This window comes from Prionailurus viverrinus, chromosome F1, assembly GCF_022837055.1.
Source record: "Prionailurus viverrinus isolate Anna chromosome F1, UM_Priviv_1.0, whole genome shotgun sequence".
In the NCBI taxonomy this organism is placed as follows: Eukaryota; Metazoa; Chordata; class Mammalia; order Carnivora; family Felidae; genus Prionailurus; species Prionailurus viverrinus.
This window is the reverse complement of record NC_062577.1, coordinates 37,233,281-37,255,454: the sequence shown is the minus strand read 5'-3', so window position 1 is coordinate 37,255,454 and position 22,174 is coordinate 37,233,281. Positions and strand designations below refer to the sequence as shown.

General features: G+C 41.2%; 1 protein-coding gene across 8 annotated transcripts in view; it reads right to left on the bottom strand.

Annotated features, from left to right (window-relative positions):
* CAMSAP2 (calmodulin regulated spectrin associated protein family member 2) overlaps nucleotides 1-21,524 on the bottom strand; it is a 113,123-nt gene extending 91,599 nt beyond the window's left edge. For all 8 annotated transcript variants that reach the window (XM_047840038.1, XM_047840040.1, XM_047840039.1 and 5 more), the window contains exon 1: nucleotides 20,476-21,524. In XM_047840038.1, the coding sequence (XP_047695994.1) occupies nucleotides 20,476-20,614 (139 nt within the window). In that variant the 5' untranslated portion in view covers nucleotides 20,615-21,524. The remainder of the gene's footprint in view (nucleotides 1-20,475) is intronic.
* Nucleotides 21,525-22,174: the final 650 nt, after the last annotated feature.

The window sequence follows — 22,174 nt, the reverse complement described above, 5'->3', positions numbered from 1 at the left end:
CCAACACAAGAATGAGGTTTGTCTTCCAAAAGTAAAGGCAGGCATCTAAGTTAAAAGTTAACATGGAGCTACAATCATAGAACCTGATAGCTCTGGCTAGTCTGGCATGACACTTAGCCATTTCCTTGCCTGCCTTCTCTTTGAAAAGTGAGGTTTTGAGGCCAACCATCCCCCATCACTGATTTTAGGAGTCTTCTGAATAGGCAGCTTTAATATAAGCTCAAAATAAGCCATAGTACTAATCAAAGTGAACATTTTTAAAATGTATTCACAAAGTATTAGTATACTTCTTAGCAATTTTCATCCTAAAGTTTTTGAAGAGTTCCTATTATTAAGAAAAATATTTTCATCATAGGGTGCCTGAGTGGCTCAATCAGTAGAGCATATGACTCTTGGTTTCAACTCAGGTCATAATACCAGGGTCATGGGATTGAGCCCCTCATTGGGCTCCACACTGAGCATGGAGCCTGCTTGAGATTCTCCCTCCCTCCCTCCCTCCCTCCCTCTCTCCCTCCCTTCCCCTCTGCCCCTCTACCCTGCTCATACTCTCTCTCTCTCTAAAATAAAGAAAAGAAGAAGAAAAATATTTTCATCAAATATTATAGTAATGATTGCATGTTCATTTTATATACCAGCATGGTTCTGAGGAAACCCAAGGAATTAGAAATAATCCGTACCTTCAAGAAGCCAATAATGTACAAAAAGACTAGACAGACAAATAAAGTTAAGCAATTCAGAAACAATGAATGATTGAGCACCAACTGAAAGAAACTAAGTGCTAAATGAACAATTGTTCCAAATGAACAATTAAGTGCTTAAAGTTCAAAGCAGGAAGCATCATACTGGGCTGACTTGACTTCATCTTAAAGAAATAGGATAGGAAAAATAGGCAGAATTTGCTTAGTCAAAAAACAAAAGTCTATCTAAACAAAGGGAAGAGCAAGGAGAGAGTGGAAGGAAGGAAGGAAGGAAGGAAGGAAGGAAGGAAGGAAGAAAGAAAGAAAGGATGTGAAGAGATACCAAACTGAACAATTTGGGTGGAGAAAGGCATTCATGTAGGAGCAGGAAAGCTGTGATGGGAGGTTCAGATAAGACAAAAGTAGTATCTCTTTTAAACACATATATAATAGCCAAACATTTATTTAATAGCTAACAAGGAATTACTTTTAGTTTTAAAGAAGAGTGATATGATGTTTGGGGACAAATAATCTGGTCTTCAATACTGATGGAGGTAAATATCAGACATAAATAAGGAAAAGAAGACAAGAATAAAAGACATGAAAGACTGCTTAGGGGTGCGCCTGGGTGGCTCAGTCAGTTGAGCACCAGACTTCGGCTCACATCATGATCTCAGCTCATGGTTCTTGGGTTCGAGCACCACATCAGGCTCTGTGCTGACAGCTCATAGCCTGGAGCCTGCTTCAGATTCTGTGTCTCCCTCTCTCTCTGCTCCTTCTCGGCTCTTTCTCACTCTCTCTCAAAAATAAATAAATGTTAAAAAAAAATTTTTTTTTTAAACTGCTTATAAAACAAACCCAAAAAGGACTCAGGAATAAAGCAAAGGGAGGGGGTGAAGATGGCAAAAACCATTAGGCCTGGGTTACCTGGGAAACAGTGGTATCATTAATAGAAAAAAGAAAATCAGGAAGCACTAATTCTGGAAGCAAGATCATAAACTCGGTTTTAGACATGCTGATTAGAAATGACAGCAAAAATATCCAAAAAGCAGCTGGGGATATAGGACTCTGGAAAGAGGTCAAGAGTAGATGTATCAATTTGGGATTTTGGTGACATCTAAAAATATCATCCTCATTTAATAATTGAAAACACTTCTTCCTTCACAGCCACATTAACCAGTAGTGAGCCAGCCTTAATAGCTGCCTCAGCATGATACATAAGCCCAGTATAAACTACAGAATACAGTACTGGTAAATTAAATTTAGTATCATAGGAACTAAAAAGAAGCTATTTAGTAGTACAACTCTAAAAGAGAATTTATTTAAGGTAATTATTATAAAATGTAGGCCTAGTAGATTTTTATTTACTGTAACAATAAAGAAAACGACTTATATAGGTGACTTGGTATCTAAACATTAGGTGTGCAAAGAAAAGTGACTACTAACATCATCAGGATTACAAATTTCTCTACCATACCTGTACATCTACCTAACATTCATCTATTGCTTTTACTAATCTTTCTAACAACTTGGTGAAAGCGGCAAATCAGACCATATGCAGATATATATTTAGAATATAGTAACACTAAGGACCTTTGTGTGTCAAGACACTGTCCTAAACATGCCTTCTGTCATTCAATATTAACAATTCTCTTACCCCTATTTTGTAGATAAGGAACCCAAGAAAGGTTATCTTGCCAAGGGCACACAGCTGATAAATGCAGTCCTAGCTCTAAGCCATCTAGCTAAATAGCTTAAAAAGTAACAATGGTTGGGCACCTGGGTGGCTCAATCAGTTAAGGGTCAGACTTCAGCTCAGGTCAAGAACTCGAGGTTCATGAATTCAAGCCCCACAATGGGCTCTCTGCTGTCCATCAAGAGCCCGCTTTAAGATCCTCTGTCTCCCTCTGTCTCTCTGCCCCTCCGCCACTAGCTCTCTCTCACAAAATATATATATATATATATATATATATATATATATTTTTTTTTTTTTTTTTCTTTTAAATAACAATGGTTGGCCAACATCACAAGGCTAGAAGGTAGAAGACGTGCAGCTAGGGGCTACTTCCATTTTATTATGGCATACCCACAAACCCAAGTTATGAAGGTGTAAGTTTTAAAAAGATCCCAAGGCAGGGTGCCTGGGTGGCTCAGTTGGTTAAGCATCCAACTTCAGCTCAGGTCATGATCTCACAATTCATGAGCTCGAGCCCCACAACAAGCTCTGCACTGATGTTGCAGAGCCTGCTTGGAATTCCCTCTCTCCCCCTCGCTCTCTGCCCTCCCCCACTCATGCACATGTGTGCTCACTCTCTCTCTCTCTTAAAATCAATAATAAAGTTTAAAAAAAAAAGAGTTTAAAAAGATCCCGACACAAGAAAAAGGGAAAAGATCCACAGCAAGCCAAAGAATATTTCAAAAATATGACAAAAACAGATTTTCCCACCCCCCCAAAAGAAGGCAAAACTGCATATTGAGTAATATAAAATAGGTCACTTTCAAAAACAAGTCTTAAAGAACTAAACATGCTTAAAAGACGACTTCAAAAATATCTATCATTTTGCTAACTACACAAAACTAATTTTTTTAAGTTTGGAACTGTAGCACATTGTGAAACAAATGAACTGAAACAGCATTTTAGGAAACAGACAAAATCAAAGATAAAAGGTTTCACCCTCTCCCTCACCTCCAGAACACAAAAGGTAAGAAATTAATGCTTAAGGAATGGATGAGTGAATCACCACTCCTAGAATTGCAAAGGATAAGAGACAAGTTTTTCTTGTGTGCCAGGACTTAAGCAGAACTTACCTTAATCGTATCATAAATCCTAACTAGATCTAAGTTTTGAAATTAACAATCACCTGAAATGCTTGAAGTACAAGTAAAGGGAGTAGACAGTAATTTACTCGAGGCAATTTTCTATAAAGATGGGCTAGTTACTAGTTGCATACATATGCCAGCAAATGATACAGATTTCTTTAAAACAATGAAGAGTAGAGAGGTAAGAGGGGAATGCATTTCAAAAATTATCATAATGCTCGGTCATGTGAATATTGCCTTATTTTCCAAACCTAAAAAATTATTTCTAAAACAATTACTGAGAGAGAACTAGTGAGTTTCAAAAACTCCAACTGAAAATAATCCATAGACCTTGAACTTGAAATTAACCAAGACCTAAAAATGATCAATAACATGGAAAAAAAAAAAAACAAAACCCGACACTACCAGTAATCAGAGAAAGTTACAATGAGTCATTTTTTACCTACAAAAATGGAAAATTATTTTTAAAACCCACTATTGACAAAGATGTGCTAAAATGAGTACCCTTATACACGACCAGAAGGCAAGGACCAGGTCTATCTTATTCACCAGGATATAAATCCCCAGCACCTAACTTAATGCCTGGTACATGGTAAGCACTCAATACATACCTGACAAATGAATGAAAATGTTATTCTTTAAAAAATATTAGTCATTAGTCTTGTCCTAAAACAACTCTAATATTTCAAAACTCCCCTCAACTCCCAGATTCTGTGCTAATAATCATAATTCATTCCTTGCACCTGCTTGGAAAACTTTAGTTATCTCCTAGGCCACGCTTTACTTCTGCAAAGAAGTAAAACGCTCAAAACCAAACCTGTTTTCAGTTAACCTACATTCACTATCATTAGGAGGCAGCACGATATGGGGTACCTGGGTCGCTCAGTCGGTTGAGCAACCAACTCTTAATTTCGGCTCAGGTCATGATCCCAGTGCTGGGTGGGGATTGAGCCCCATGTCGAGGGCTCCATCTGGGGCTCCGCACTGAGCATGGAGCCTGCTTAAGATTCTTTCTTTCTTTCTCTCTCTCTCCTCCCCTTGCTCTTTTCCCCTGCTCTTTGAAATTTAAAAAAAAAGGGGGGGTGGGGTGTGGCAGCATGATATAGTGGGGAAAATTGGGGCTTTGGGAAAAGTATGGGCAATGGAGTTTAAAAGGTGAGTCTGAATTTTAGCAGTTACTTGCTAGGGGATTTTGAGTGCACTAATTAACTTCTCTGAGTTCAAGTTTCTCCATATTTTGCACACATACCAGCTCCTCCTCCTCCGGCTTCAACTTCCTCTCCCTCCCCCAGCCCACTATGCTCCAGACACCCAAGTCTTTCTGTTGCTACAGCATGCCAAGTTCACGCCTTTTGGTCTATGTGCTCGCTATTCCCTCTGCTTCTAACATTCCTCAATCTAACCTTCACATAGATAGCTCATTCTATTCAGATGACAGCTAAATGTCACTTCCTCAGATATACCCTCCCTGACCACCCAATCAGTCATCCTATTTTAATTCTCCATATAACAGCTATTACTATCCTATAATATATGTTTGTTTATTTCTGCCTCTTTCCACTACAACATAACCTCAAGGAGAGCAGGATACTTCTTTGTCCTGTGTCACTAGTGCCTAGAATAATAGTGCCTGGAACACAGCAGGCACTCAAATGTTTACTAAAAGAATGACAAGTACCTAAACACTGAGCTTTGCCTTCAAATGAGATGCCAATTAAAAGTGAACTCCCTCTACCCTTCCACTTACCAAATGACGTGTTAAGTGTTAAGTGCTGTTCAGCATTCCTGAGCTTAAATTACCTCCTCCACTCCTCCCACTACCCTGTGAGACTAAAGCACCTCTTCCAAGCCCCAGATCCTTATAAGCCAACTACCCTACCCAACTCTTCACTTGGATGTCACAAAGAAACCCCAAATTCAAAATGGGTGCCAAGTTTCTCACTGACAAGGGGAGCTACAAATATAGGAAGGGACTAGAAATGAACTAGAAAGACTAGAACAAACTCTGTGGTGTTGGGACTAAAATGCCAAGTGTCAGTATGAACACATGGTGTTATGTATCCATCTATATACAGAAAAAGAAATGTATTTACTTTATGCTATGTATGCATATGTGTGTTTCCTAGCTCTGTCTGCTAAACTCCAGTAGCAATCAGCCTAGCACCTATATCTTGGTTAAGGTAATGTCCCTCTGGCTAAACATCTGTCCTTGGGGGCTACCTAGATGCCAACTGGTTTCTGGGTGCCTCCCGGGCACTCTTGCCCAAATCCTATGGGCAGTGCAGAGATGGTCCCATGCAAGGGGGCAAGAGGGTACATCTGTTGGTGGAAAGACAGCTGGCGGTGGCAGCAGTGATGAGAGGGGGTACAAGGGTGGGTCAGCCAAGGGAGAGAAGAGAAAAGGACAAGAAAAAAGAAAGCCAAAGAAGATGGCAGGAGGAGGAATGGACTGGGAAATGGTCTCTAGTTCCTGGATCTCCATTAGTTTTTGCCTGGGAGAAGGTACGTCTCCATGCACTTTGTTTTTCTTCATACTGTCTGGGTATTCTTGGGACACTGCCAGCACCAGCAGCCATCATCCCAGTCATTCAGACCAAAGGCAGAGGGGATATCTGCTAAATAGGGGCCCACACTCGAAAGGAGGGTATAAGAACCTAAAGAGGGGAGGCAGCCCAGGTGGCCCTTGCAGAGAACTGGCTGCCTGTACCACAGGCCAAACAAAGGAGGTTTGGCAAGAGCTAAGACAGTGCCCAAGGAAGGGGCTTGAGCCCCAGCTCAGCATGCAGCTCAGGGTGCTCAGTCTATAAAAGTGTCAACATCATGAAAGACGAAGACAGACTGAAGAACTATTTCAGGTTAAAGGAGACCAAAGAGACAAGTCAACTAACTGCAATGCATGATTCTGGACTGGATCTTGGAATGGGAAAAAAAATTGCAATAATGACATTAAGATAATTGGCAAATTAGAATTTGGACTGTGGATTAGATAATATTGTATCAAAGTTAAGTTTCCTTATTGTTATAATTTTACTGAGATTATATATAAGAAACATCCTTCATTTTAGGGGATAAAGTATTTGGGGGTAGGGGACACAATGTCTCTCATGCATTCTCAAACAGTTCAGAAAATATTATGTGTATATATATACACACATGTTTGTGTGGGAGGGAGAAAGAGAATGATAAATGGGACAAAATGTTCACAACTGATAAATCTGGCTAAAGGGTACTCAGGAGTTCCTTGTACTATTCTTACATGTTTGAAATTATGCTGAAAACACTATGAAACCTCAAAATGTCCCAAATCAGTCTTTTCCTCCACATTTCTTCATCTTCCAGCATTCCCCACATTGAAAAACTATACCACAATCCATCTAGTTGCCTAAGCCAGAAACCTAGGAGTCATCATTAATGCCTCCTTCTCCTTCAACTCCCAAATAAAATCCATCCCCTTCTCACAGTCTCAACTCACATCTCTTGGGCCCAGGCAATCAGTGCTTCTCATGTGAATTACTTCATTTACTCCTAATTGTCTTCACACATCTACTCTTGTCCCTACTCTTGTCAAAGCATTCTCCACCCATTGCTTATAGGCAATAAGCAAATTTGATCATGTCGCACACGCCACCACGAATTCTAGGGTTTTCAATGATTTCCAACTTCTCTAAGGATTAAAATCCTCCCTCCGACCTTAGAAGGAAGATCCCTGTCTCCACCCACCACCTTGTATTATGCATCCCTGCTAGCCACATTCAGTTCCCAACAATCACACTTTCTTACACTTCAGAGCCTTTGCCTTTGCATATTCTGGTCACTATTTAGAATGCTCTTTCTCCCTATTCTTTACCCTTTCAGATTCTTGGGGGCCAGTGACCCACACAGTTTGGCGCAAATTCCCCCCAGTTAAGGGAAGGAAGTAGCATTTATTCTGCCTTCTCTGTACCTCAGTGTAATGTACTTTCACTTTCTAGACTCTTCAATTCTACAAAAGAATATGTTTGTAGTTTGTAAAATATAGGTGAAAGCTTTTAAGTATAGATAAGCACTAGTAAGCAAAAAGTTTGTTAAACATAGAATTCAAATATGTTAAATAAAGGTAAGCGGATTGTATCATGTATGTTTAAAAAGAAAAAAAGAATGAAAAAAACCCCAAAAGATACCAAATATTCATGAGGTATCTAGACACTAAATATTCATGATATACTAAACATATATGTAAAGCCCTAAATACTCATGCTATATTGAATATGCATGAGACAAACGAACAAGAGACGATGAACACTAAATATACATGAATACTTAATATCCACGAGTCCTTAATTTGGCCACCTACTGGTAACACCCATTCTGGCCTACTTGTCCTCTGACCAAGTAACACAAAGTCCAAGGCTATTCATCAGGCTTATTGGTAACCCACAGCTGTGCCCGGCATGCTTGTTGGCATGCTTGTTCCCTGTGTCTGTCTGATAGAGCAAGTGTGTATCACTGGCCTATGTGTCACTGTGGGCCTCCTTGTTGAAACTTCAACTCTGGTCCTGTGACCATACCATCATCATTAGGGAAGGCTAATGTAGCAGAAAGAGATGGACATACAAACACTGTATATTGCAGGATTCAGAGTATGGTTCTTTCTCCCTGCTTGCACTCTATCTTAAATGTGTTAACTTACCTGATCTCTTTCTCCTTGCTTCTCATTGTAAATTGATTTAACAAACCATAGGATTTAACCATTTTAATTAGGTCTGTGAGCTCTTCTTTTCTGTGACCTCTGGAGTAGTTTGCCTGGTAATTTACTTGGAGGCTATCATTTATGAAGGTAATTTCCCACAAAGGGTAACCATATACTAAAAGTTTCTTTTTATTTTTATTTATTTATTAATTTTTAAGTAATCTTAATGCCCCACACAGACCACAATGTGGAGCTGGAATTCACGACCCTGAGATCAAGAGTCAAGACGTTTAACCGACTGAGCCACTCAGGCGCCCCAAGAGAAGTTTCTATTTAAAAGACCTTTCTCACTAATATATGAAATCATGATAGAAAAAGAGACAACTAGACATTAAGCACCTCCTGGTAAAAATACACACCACCTGTGAAGTATGCCAAAAAATAAACTTGAATCTACAGAATTCTTTAGATCTAACTGCCAATTTATGGAAACCTATTAAATAATACCATGGAGATCCAGACTTGGGAAATTAAAAAAAATTTTTTTTGAATGTTTATTTTATTTTTGAAAGAGAGAGAGAGCGTGCGTGCGCACGAGTGCAAACACGGGGAAGGGGCAGAAAGGAAGACACACAATTGGAAGCAGGCTCCAGGCCTGAGCCGTTAGCACAGAGCCTGACACGGGGCTTGAACTCACGAGCTGTCGGATTATGACCTGAGCCAAAGTCAGACGCTTAACCAACTGAGCCACCCAGGCGCCCCCAGAATTGGGAAATTTTAAAGGGCAAACACTCTGGTTCCTCCAGTAAATAAATGGAAGCAAGACAAAATGACACAGAGGAAGAGCCCATATATTAAAAAAATTTCAAAAAAAAACCTTCAAAAAAAAAAAAACCTTAAAGAGACATACCAACCAATTGCAAAATATGACCCTTATTTGGATATAGATTGGAACAAATGAAGTGCAAAACAAAAAAATAAAGACGATTTATGAGACAATCAGAGAAATCTTAATACTAAGGATGCGGAGTGGTATGACAGACAGTGCTGTGATGATGCCAGTACCATGGTTATATTTAAAAAGAGTATTCCTGACTAGAGATACACACTAATATATTTATAGATGAAATGATACAATGTCTGGGACTTGCTTCAAATAATCAGTGTGGCCAGAAAAATCAATGTAAATGATAAATCAACATTGGCTATGAGTTGATGATCATGGAGGGTGGGTGAAAAGTACATGGCAGTTTACTGTTACTGGACATATTTGATATTTTCTAAAATCAAATGGCTTTGTTTATTTCAAGAGAAAGAAAAAAAAGAAGAGTACACAACTTTCAATGATTAAGAAAGAGCTCTGAGTAGTGTGATATATGGACGTGGATGGATGTGAGGCCTGGAACTACTACAGCCATTTGCTACCATGAGAGAAGACAGCTGGAGAACGAAACTCACAAATAAAGAAGGGCATAGCTAGGGGAATCACAAAGAAATGGAAATGGGACCTGATCAAAAGTCCAACTTATCTCAGAATTTTTTTGGTTATATGAGCCAATAAATCCTCTGTATTGTAAGCCGATTTGAGTTGGATTTTCTGTTACCACAAGTGAAGATACTCTCATTAACTTTCAACCTACTACGGTCACAGTTTTGCTTCTACATTGCCCTCAACATGTCCTCAGCCAAGTCATCAAAAACGTCATCGGTGTTAACTCAATGGAATTTTATGAGACTTCTTGCTTAATCTGTCTCAGCAGTACCTTATACCTCCCTCATCTTCAGTGTTCTCTTCCCTATGCTTGAGATTCCATACTTCCCTGCCTTGTTTTCCTCTTCTCTGGTTACTCTATGTCTGGCTCCTTTGCTGGCTCTCCTGTGTTAGGTCCCCTTGTCTCTCTTCTGTACTTTCCTTCAAAGTGACTGGCAGTTACTCTTTTTATAACCATGTATGTGTCTCATCCCAAAGATCTTCTAAATTCCACATATGAATTTTTAAGGCCTAATGCACACACCACCATTTTAGATATTCCTCAAACTCCATGCTGTTCTTTGCACATACACACAACCTGGCTCTCTTCCATTATTCCCTTTCTCAGTAAACAGAAGCAATCTTAACACTCCCCACAATCTCATCTTTGTTCCCACATGCCCAATCATCAAGTCTTATCTTTTACATTCACCCACTTCTTTCCATATCCACTGCTGCAATCCAAATTCAAGTTGTCATCATCTCTCACTTGGACTATGACTTCCTACTTATTTCCCCTTTGCAAATCTTAGTCTCTTTTCAATACATTTTCTACTGTTTTTAAGAGATCTTTTTTTTAATGTGGTAAACTACACATAACATAAAATTTATCATTTTAATCATTTTAAGTGTACTTTAAGAGATCTTTTAAAAAGCAGACTTCTGGGGCACCTGGGTGGCGCAGTCGGTTAAGCGTCCGACTTCAGCCAGGTCACGATCTCGCGGTCCGTGAGTTCGAGCCCCGCGTCAGGCTCTGGGCTGATGGCTCAGAGCCTGGAGCCTGTTTCCGATTCTGTGTCTCCCTCTCTCTCTGCCCCTCACCCGTTCATGCTCTGTCTCTCTCTGTCCCAAAAATAAATAAACATTGAAAAAAAAAAAAAAAAAGCAGACTTCTGATGATGGCACCTAGCTTTAAATAAATGGCAGTGACTCTGGGTCCAGATGGAAAGGAGACTTTTCACTAGAACTACCCTGACATACCTTTTGAATTTTCAATCTGTGCCTGTCTCATCTGTTCAAAAAATATTTTGGGGTCAAAAAAGTAAATTTTCAAGATATCATCACAATCTTTAGTATGTATTTTTAAAAAATGGAGGTGGCTGGAAAAAAAGACAAATTTCTGCTATTTCAAAATCTGTTACATTACAAAATTCTACAAAACTATGAATTAGAGAAAAATTAACAAGGTCAGCAACCCCTTTATTTGAATGTCATCAAAAAACAGAAGGGAAAACAAGAAGACAGCTGAAAAAGAGAATCTGGAGAGCAGTAGAAAATGCCAGCAGAAAAAAATGAAACCATCTACATTTGACCCTCGAACAACCCAGGGGGTTAAGGGTACCAACTCGACCCACCCCCCCCGCCCCGCCATGTAGTCAAAAATCTGCATATCACTTTTGACTCCCCAAAAAACTAATTACTAAGAGCCTACCGCCAACCAGAAGCCACACCAGTAATATAAAGTTAATAACACATTTTACATGTTGTATTATATACTGTATTCTCATAATACCTAACTTTTCTTAATTTTTTTTCAGTATTTCTAGAGTATGCAGTTCATCTACAAGTTTTTTCAAACTGTCACAAATCTCCAAAAAGTTTTCCTATATGTTTATTGAGAATAATCTATATATACGTGGATCCACGCAGCTCTAATCCATGTTGTTCAAGGGTCAACTGTACTTTGAAACTTACCGTGGTTGATGACAAACATCTTTTAAAATATTTCAAATGTTTCATCAAATGTCTTTTATCCAAGAGCCTAAAGTACTCAGAATCTGCATGCAATTCCCATTTGAAAAGATATTTGGGTGTTTTTTAATGTTTACTTTTTTTTTTTTTTTTTTTAGAATTTTTTTTTCAATGTTTTTATTTATTTTTGGGACAGAGAGAGACAGAGCATGAACGGGGGAGGGGCAGAGAGAGAGGGAGACACAGAATCGGAAACAGGCTCCAGGCTCTGAGCCATCAGCCCAGAGCCTGACGCGGGGCTCGAACTCACGGACCGCGAGATTGTGACCTGGCTGAAGTCGGACGCTTAACCGACTGCGCCACCCAGGCGCCCCTGTTTACTTTTTTTTATTTATGTTGAGAGAGAGAGAGAGAGCAGGGGAAAGGCAGAGAGAGAATGAGAGAGACAATTCCCATTTTAGAGACAGAAAATGGTGTGGGGGCACCTGGGTGGCTCAGGTCATGATCCCAGCTTGTGGGAAGGAGTCCCACACTGGGCTCCACACAAGAGGGTGAATGAAGCCTGCTTAAAATTCTCTTTCTCTCTCCTTCCCTCCCTCTGCCCCTCTCCCCTGCTTCCACTCTCTCTAAAATTTAAAAAAGAAAGAAAGAAAGAAAAAAAGAAAAAGAAAAAGAAAGAAAAAGAAAAAAGAAGGGGCACCTGGGTGGCTTAGTCAGTTAGGCGTCCAACTTCAGCTCAGGTCACATGAGTTCAAGCCCTGCATCAGGCTTGCTGCTGTCAGCACAGAGCCTGCTTCAGATCCTCTGTTCCCCTCTCTCTCTGCCCCTCTCCTGCTCACTCCCTCTTTCTTTCTCTCTCTCTCTCAAAAAGAAATAAACATTTTAAAAAAGAAAAAAGAAAAATGGTGTGAAGGAGAGAGCTGGGAATTGGTGAATATGGCACTTCCAAAATACCTTTTTAAGATCATACACACACACTCCCAGGAACCTATGTTTATGAAATATGGAGTGCAGAGATGAACACTTATTCCGGTTAATGGAAATTCCATCTCTTTATCTTAAAAAAATAGAATACTCCACAAACATTACTAGGCATAATACCATGGAGTACAGCTGTAAGGATTACAGAACGAGCTCAGTGGCCTCCCTACTGCTATATGCCCAGCCTCTAGTTTGTCTAGTTTGTAGTGAAAAATACTTTCAATAAAAATAATTCTCTGAAGTTACTATAAGAAATATAATCCCATTCCACACTGCGCACAGAATATGTAAAGGTAGCCTAAGTGTGAGACTGATAAATACTAACACTTCCCAATTTTTTCTTCTAGTGAACTCAAAGCAGCATACACATGCTTATTACCATGACTATGCAGCAAGTAGGGAAACCAAGACAAAGAGTACTTCAGGAAAATGCCCCAGAAAAAAAAGGGAGTAAGTGGTAGTATGAGAACTGCAAAGATACTACTCTACAGGCCTTTAATCTAAAATGTCATGTTGATGAAGAATTAATGGTAAAGAAGGAAAGGAAAAACTGTGCAAGGCACAGGATTGGAAAGTGATCAATGTCATAAATGAAAACAACTTTTATCTCAGCTAAAGCACCAAGCTTGTCACTACTAATAAATACGTAACATTTAAGTATTATTATTTGTTGCCCATCGATGAATAAAGAAGATGTGGTATATATATATACAATGGAGTATTACTTGGCAATCAAAAAGAATGAAATCTTGCCATTTGCAACTACGTGGACGGAACTGGAGGGTATTATGCTAAGTGAAATTAGTCAGAGAAAGACAAATATCATATGACTTCACTCATATGAAGTCTTTAAGAGACAAAACAGATGAACATAAGGAAAGGGAAACAAAAATATACAAACAGGGAGGGGGACAAAGCATAAGAGACTCATAAATATGGAGAACAAACAGAGGGTTCCTGGAGGGAATGTGGGAGGCAGGATGGGCTAAATGGGTAAGGGGCATTAAGGAATCTACTCCTGAAATCATTGTTGCACTATACACTAACTAATTTGGATGTAAATTTAAAAAATAAAATTAAAAATAAAGTATTATTATTTGTAATGTACCAATGGAAAAGGTCCATAAACTAGTATACATGGAAAACTAGATAAAGAGATGGAATTTCCGTTAACCGAAATAAGTATTCATCTCTGCACTAAATTAGGGAGGGGGAGGAGACTCTGAAATGACAGACCAATGCTAAATATACTTTATATTTCTGTACTAATTTATCAAATACCAGGTTTGTTGAAGATTAAATAAACTTTAAAAAAATTTTTTACATTTATTTATTTTTGAGAGACAAAGACAGAGCACGGTGGGGGAGGGGCAGAGAGAGAATGAGACACAGAATGCGAAACAGGCTCCAGGCTCTGAGCTGTCAGCACAGAGTCCAACACAGGGCTCAAACCCACAAACCGCAAGATCATGACCTGAGCCAAAGTCGGACGCTTCAGGGACTGAGCCACCAAGGTGCCCCAGATTAAATAAACTTTCAATTCTGCAAAACAAATTTAACACTTATATTTGAAAGGTTTTCATGCATTCATGCCTTCACTTCCAATACTATACAATTGTAATGAACTACTGGAGTTCCTGGGTGGCTTGGTCAGTTAAGCATCTGACTTTGGCTCAGGTCATGATCTCGTGGTTCATGGGTTCGAGCCTCACATCGTGCTCTGTGTTGACAGCTCAGAGCCTGGAGCCTGCTTCGCATTCTGTGTCTCCCTCTCTCTCTGCCCCTCCCCTGCTTGCACTCAATCTCTCTCTCTCTCTCTCTCTCTCTCTCTCAAAAATAAATAAACATTAAAAAAATAAAATTGTGATGAACTACAGAAAGCATATATAACATAGAGGTTAAAATACAAATTTTAGTATCATAAAGGCTTAGACTGTAATTCTGGTTCCACCACTTACAAGTTGATCAAAAGCAAGTTATTTAAGCCCTCTAAACCTGTTTGCTCATTAACAAAAAGGGCAAACTATCCAATTTCCTAAATTCTTATGTTCCATTTGAATACTTCTGAAATCAGGATGTCTTACAATTAATTTGGACTTTAATGTACAAAAACCCTTTTTAAATTGCATGTATATCTTAAAACCGTTATGGCAATGGTTCTCAAGCTGGGGTCATTTGGCCTCCCAGGAGACATTGAGAAAGTCTGGAGACATTTTTGGTTGTCACACCTGGAAATGACGGTGGAGAATACTACTGTCAACTAGGCCAAGGATGCTGCTAAAATCCTACAATGCATAGGACGGCCCTCCACAAAAAAGAATTACCCAGCCCATAGTTCTGTGGTTGGGAAACCTTGCTTTAGAGTTATAGAAGAAATAAAATGGTTTCCACTTAATAGGGTCATACTCAGAATTAAAAGAAATAATAAATTTAAAATGTTCAAAATTGTACTTAGCACAAAGTATGTGTTTAACAAATTAGTCATAGCACTTTTTCAATCCAATATGCTTAGAATAATTTATCTACAAAATAAATACCAAATTCCTTAACCTGGCTCTTCAAACAATTCTGTTCCAATCTACCTTTCAAGCTGGATCTCCTACTACACTTCATTACATAAACCTCCCCAATCCTACTGGTCTATGTTGGTTTCAGAACTCCATGCCTGCACAAACTATCTCCTCCATCTACAATGCCTACTTTCCATTCAGCCTGACTCACCTCAGGATCAAGTCTAACTACCACCTCCACTTCAGAGGCCTTCCTTCACAGATCACTGATGCTGGTGGTACCCTTTCCCCCTCCCTACCTCTCCCTCCCTCTGAATGTCACCATTCCAGTTACATGGCCCTTATATATTTCCTGAACTCTACTACAGTCACAACCTGTATCACATCTCCCTTATCAGAACGGCATGCATGGCTTAAAAACCTACAGGTGCGCCTGGCTGGCTCAGTCAGTAGAGCATGTGACTCTTGATCTTGGGCCTGTGAGTTCAAGCCCCACACTGGGTGTAGAGATTACTTAAAAGAATAAAATCTTTAGGAGTGCCTGGGGGGCTCAGTCGGCTAAGCATCCGACTCGATCTCAGCTCAGGTCTTGATCTCAGGGTCATGAGTTCAAGTCCCGCATTGGGCTCCACACTGGGCATGAAGCGTACTTAAAAAAAAGAAAAAAGAAATAAAAATAAAATAAAATCTTTAAAAAAATAAAAACAAAATAAAAACCTACAGCATTTGACACTGTTAGTAAGACCACCCCCTTGAAATTTTTCCTTCCAGGGCCTCAGTATTATTATACTTTCTTAATTCTCTTTCTAACTCTCTGATTGCTTTAATTCTGCCTCCTTTTCTTCAGCACCCCCTCTCAAAGTAAAGTGTTCACTACCCTACATTCCATCACCCTCACATCTACTACAATTTCAGTTACATTTTATGCACAGAAGACCCTGAAATTATTATTTCTATCCTCAACTTACCAATCATACTCCATATCTACATTATTAGCTACCTACTTTATTGGATTTCTCAGATAAGATATTTGGGCAACATGGGGCTGCCTGGGTGACTCAGTCAGTCTGTCCAGACTCTTGATTTCAGCTCAGGTCATGATCTCATGGTTCATGGGATCAAGCCCCAAGTTGGGCTCTGCACTGACAGCCTGGAACCTGGTTGAGATTCTCTGTCTCCGTCTCTCTCTGTGTCCCTCCCCAGCTCTATAAACCGAATGGCTCTGGATGAGTTCCCTAAACCTCTGAGCTTCATTCTCCTCATCAGTAAAATTGGAATGATTAATAGTTTCCATCTCTTAAAAGCTGTTATGAGAATTAAAATTATGTAATACATGCAAAGTGCCTGATACACAGCAAGTACTTAATAAATATTAGCAGCTTTATCATTTCCACTCTACTATAAGCTTTCTTGATATCTTGCCTTAACTCCTGCAATAACTTCCCTAACTGGCCTCTCTGCTATTAGTCTTTCTTAACCACAATGCCACCCGTTGTCATCACAACCTACACATGTATATAAATTAGAGCTTACATAGGATTTTGACAGCAAAATGTGTTTGGACAAATGATTTTATACTATTAAACTAAACAGTATGAAAAGGAGAATGATTTTTTTTAAAAAGAGAGAATAAGGGGCACCTGGGTGGCTCAGTTGGTTAAGTGTCCAACTTCAGCTCAGGTCATGACCTCACGGTTCCTGAGTTCAAGCCCCTCATCGGATCTGTGCTGACAGCTCAGAGCCTACAGCCTGCTTCAGATTCTGTGTCTCCCTCTCTCTCTGCCCCTCCCCTGCTTGTGCTCTCTCTCGCGCGCGCGCGCGTTCTCTCTCTCTCTCTCTCTCTCTCTCTCTCTCTCTCTCTCAAAAACAAATAAACATTAAAAAATTTTTTTTAAAAAGGGAGAATGATAGTTGATAAAGTTGAAATGATATATTAACACTAGGAAGTGGGCCTTAAATTCCATGTTAAGAGTTTCAAATTCAAGAATTTCATAAAGAGGTTTTGTACCCACCATTTTCCCTAAAAGATTTAGAGGAGCAGAACATTTAAAGCAAACTCAGCAATATCATTGCTTAAATGGGTTAAGCTGTTCAAATACAGCAGAGATAGTACAGCTTAACTTGCCCTTTTGGAATTTGCTTCAAGTAATGAGCATCTGTTTAATAAAATTCATCTACACAAACTTATTCTTCATTTGATCAAAACTGTATCTGTGTTATTCTACAAAATAAGCTATTAAGATTTGGGCTATTTGGACTATTTTCAATGTAATGAGAAGAATATAATTCAAAGCTTCAGAAATAAGACTTCAAATGAAGTAAAAACTCCAACTGCTTTCTAGATATTACAATACTAGTGCTTTATTTATTTTGTATGGTTCAATAACTTCATTCTATGTCCATCATTGATTTCTAGCTATCATTTTAAATGACTTTTCCAACACATATGATTCTAAAATTGACTACTTTTTAATATATCAAAAGTTAGAAAGTTTCTCATAGAAAAAAACTAAATTAATAACTGAAGATTCTTATATCATCGTTAAAGAAGCAATTTGGTAAATCACAACTTCAAGTTGGGCTAATATTTTTGAAAGATTAACTGAATACCCTTAGGTAATACCTTTGAAATACGTTGTCTGTTAACATTTGCCGCTTAAATGTTTGCAGAAAATGAAGAAAAAGAATTACATAAAAAAAATGAAGTGACTTTTCTTCTGTTCACTCCATATAAATGTACACTTTGAAAGTCTGTTCATTAAAGAATAAACAAAATGTACAAACATAACATTCTCAATAACGTATTAAATTCTGTTACTAAGTCACCCTCTTAAGGTCTTCTAACTTTGGTTCTCATTCCATTTTGAGTATGATCTTTTTATCCATTCCAACTGTTGCCAAGGCAAATGTAACCAAGTACCAATAATATTCATCTAAGCCTTCAGAGAGTATGTTAAGAGTTGCCCACTCTTTAAAGAAAATAAAAAAAATAAAATAAATAAGACTTCTAACATGTACTATGTGCACATTTTTCACACTCTGCACAGTGGTATAAAGAGCAAAGACTTCAGAGTCAGAAAGACCTGAGCTGGCATGCAAAATCCACCACCTGCCAGATGTTTAATCTCAAACAAATTAAAAGCTCTGAACCTGTTCCCTCATCTGTAAAATGAGAACAGTATCTACCTCGAGGGTTGCTGTAGGAGTAAATGAAGCAATGTACTTAAAGTACTAGGCATACAGCAGGTATACCCTGCCCCCACCAATGCCATACCCTTGGGAGTCAGTCAAATGAAAACGTATCTCCACCCTTACTAAAAGTGTGATAGCAGGAAAGTTGTTTAACCTCCCTGTGCACTGGCATCCTCATTTTTTAAAAATGGGGAACAAACTCCTACATCCCAGACTTGCTGTGAATCCCTAATGTATAATTTCATGCAAAGCATCTAGCAGAGTGCCTGGCACACAACAGATTCCATTGATATTAGATTCCTTTCACTTCCCTTCTTTTTAAGTGTGTTCAATATGTGTTCCTCAAGCGGTCCAGAATCTGGCAAACTTGCCTGACATATATCCCGAAAGTAGGCCATTTTCTGGTTAGTAGTCTTTGTGAATCGAGGGCAACATTCTGACATCTGTACTATAAGCATCCTCTCGGTTTCAGAAGGAAAGAAAGTATCCGTGTTATTCCCCTACCTTCCATTTCATACACATTGCTTTTCCACATAGGTCGCCACGTAAATTTCCCTCTGTCTTTCCAAAATACTTAATAGCTTTCATTTCTCCTCCAAATGGATATCAGCTTCAGCATGCTGCTTACGTTAAAACCAAAATACATCTATTATTCTCATTGCTGATATCAATGGTGCCAGAAAATAAAAATACACAGACACTTTGTGCTTCTTCCTTCCTATGTGTTACTCTACACATTTAGTTCCAAATAAATCTTTAAAATGTAAATTATTTCAAGATGAGTTTCAATTACATTTACTCCTGATGCCAGTTTTAAAACCTTAACATCTTTCTACTTCAATATCAAAATATGAGAATTTAAATAAAACAAAGTTGTCATAAACATAAAATCACATTAAAGTTTCCTTCAAAACGAATTAAAATAATTTCCCAAACACTGAGATTCCTTTGCTAGTTAACTAAAATGTGCAGCTCTGAAAACATCCAGCTATGATGATGTTTAAGAAGAATGAACGAAAGCATTAACCCCCATATTTTCACAGCCTTCAGAGTGGAAATAAGTCATTCTCCTCCCACAAAAAATTAAAAAAAAAAAAAAAAACCCAAACTTAGATTTATTTAACATCTGGAGAAATATCTGCAAAAACTGAGAAACTTTCCAACCAATATTTTACACATCCAAACTTTATTAACTAGGGCAGAGAAACCTTACAAAATGATTCCTGAAGTTATCAGAGGAAATTTCCTTACGCGAGCATCTTCCTGTGAAAAGCTCTCCAATTTTTTCAGGGCTCTACAACATGGGCTCCTGAAGCAACAGCTAAGGAATTACAACAGGAGGCCCTTTTCCTGTTATTTTGCAAAGACTGGGTAACGGAGAGAATGTTTAATTGCTACCCCACTGTACAATCTGTGTCAACAGCACATGCCCTCAAAGAAACTCGACTATTAAAAAAAAAAAAAAATCCCATAGTAGGGAGTGTTTGTTTCTCTTAATTTATGAAACCAAGATACCGTTGGTAAAAGGAATATATCTCACTGATAACAGGAAATGAAAATAGCATCCCACAATCAGCAAGCTGAATATTGGTTTTAAGTAACTGGTTTAATAGAGCCTGGAATGTGTAGGGAAGGATGATACAGGCTTCGAGAATGACAACAAAAATCAACACTGCACTTCGACACAGGCCACCTTACATTCTAGGAAGCCTGAACAGCAGCCATCATTACAAATGTCAAAATCAATATAGTACTATGTGCCGTCCACGTCCTTCAATAATCAAAGAAACCAGCTCAAATTTCTTGGCGGTGTGATCACAATTATGACCGAGGGGGAAATGGACGCAGCACGACGAGGCAAATAACCACAAAACCGCCCCAAGTAAAAACAAGACAAAACAGCTTACTGAACGCAACAAAACACCTCTGCTACCCAATAAAAGAAATCTGGGTAAAATCCCACCTGCCCATTCAGGAGCACCTGGCTGAAGACCAAAGCAGCCTGATTTCTCCTTTCTTTCTTGTCTTCCCAGTCCCCCATCATCTCCCTGAACCTGTGCGAGAACACACGCACCGAGGGGGCATCCGATGGTCGGAAACAAAAAACCAAAAAACCAAAAAAAAACCAAAAAACCGGGATGTGTACATCCTAAGGAGAAAGGCGGGAGGGAAGACGCCACTTACCTGTCCCAAAGGCTTTGGCCACCAGCCAGGCCAGATTGCAGGCGATTTTGGCCCTGGAGAAATCATAGTGGTCAAAGGGCTTGATGGCTGGAACAATGAACGTCTTTCTCATCTCCCTGGGGTCTGCAGCATCCCCCATCTTTCACGGCGGCTCGTCGGGAGGTCCGGGCTCCGACCTTCACATGGTGTGGCCGCGCCGCCGCGGGGGTCGGGAGCCGACGAGGGAAGGGCTCAAACCATCGGGGCCGGGGCGAGGCCCGCCCGGGCGGCGACGGGGGAGGAGAAGCTCAGCTGTCCGCGCCGCGAGCCTGCCGCCTCCCGCGGGAGCCGCCGCCGCTCCTCCCGGGCATAGGAATGTGACGGCGCAGCGTCCGTCCGTCGGTCCGTCCGCCCGCCCCGCGCCGGCGCCCCGCCGAGCCACCCGCCCCGCGAGCGCGCGTGTGAGCGAGGCCGCCTCCCCTTTGTCTCCGTTTAGTCACACGGGCTGGGGGGGAGGGGGGAGGCTGGAAGGGCCCGGAATTTTAAGGAGGGGGGGCGGGGGAGGCTTTAACAATCACGTTGTGGAAAATGTCCCCGCCATCGCGGTGCCCGCACGCCCCCGCCTCCCCCTTCCCTTCCCGCGGAGCGCGGAGACCCCTCAGGCCCCGGCGGGCGGAGGGACGAGCCGGGCGCGCGGGACGGGGTGGGCGCCCCCCCCACCCCCCCCCCCCCCCCCGCAGCGCAGCCCGGTCGGGGGCCGCCGGAGACCGAGCGGAGGAAAACGTCAAAATCACTGCGGCTCCCAGGCCGCCGGCGGCGCGGCCCCTCCTCTGCGCTCCCCTCCCGTCGCCGTCTCCTCCTTCTCCGGCCGCCGTCTCTGCCGCCTCCCGGGCCTTCCTCCCCGCGGGCGGCGAAGGCGGCGGCCCGCGAGAGGCCGTGAACCCCGGGCTCTCAGTCCTGCCTTATTCGCTATGCCCCCTCGTATTTTTCCCCCCTTCTGCCGCCCGGCTCGGTCGCTCCCCGTCAGCCGCCGCCGCCGCCGCCGCCGCCGCCGCTGCGGTTTTCCGGCTGCCGCACTGGCTGGAGCGAGCAGATGCGGGCACTGAGCATGCGCGCCGGCGCCGCTCCGGCCTGCGCCCCCGCCCCGCTTCCCTCCGGCCGCCGAGATCCCGGCCGCGCGCCAGCCCGGCCCTCTGAGCATGCCCAGCCTCGCTCCCGCCCGCGCCCCGGCTGCGGTGCGGCTGTTTTTTAATCATCGCTTCGGAGCGCTCGCCTGAGTGGACATCCTCCTCGTCCCTGGCGTTTGGCTGCTGCGGCTGCTGCTTACACTGCTGAAAGAGGAAAGGGAAGGAAGGGAGGGGAGGGAAAGGCCTAGCAATAGCTCTCGTGCTTTAGCGACCCGGTGGCGAGGCAAAGAGCGCTGACGTTTGTTCAAATGCTTGTTATGGGTCACACAGCCTGCTGCGAAGCTGAGGTGCGTGAAGCCCGCTTAGAGCTCGAGGTGACCCTACAGGGTTAGGTGTCCTCGCTGGTTGACCACGAAATTATAGAGATGAATGGCGTTGGCTGCGTTGATGCAGGCACACCCCCGGACGGGGCTTCGCCGGGATTGAGAACCTGCGAGGCTCCACACCTGTGTTAATTTCATTACATCAGGATAGTCTTCTTGACTCCATGCTCTCCGTTTAAGCGTTCTCTCTAGGTGAGGGAGCGCATCTGC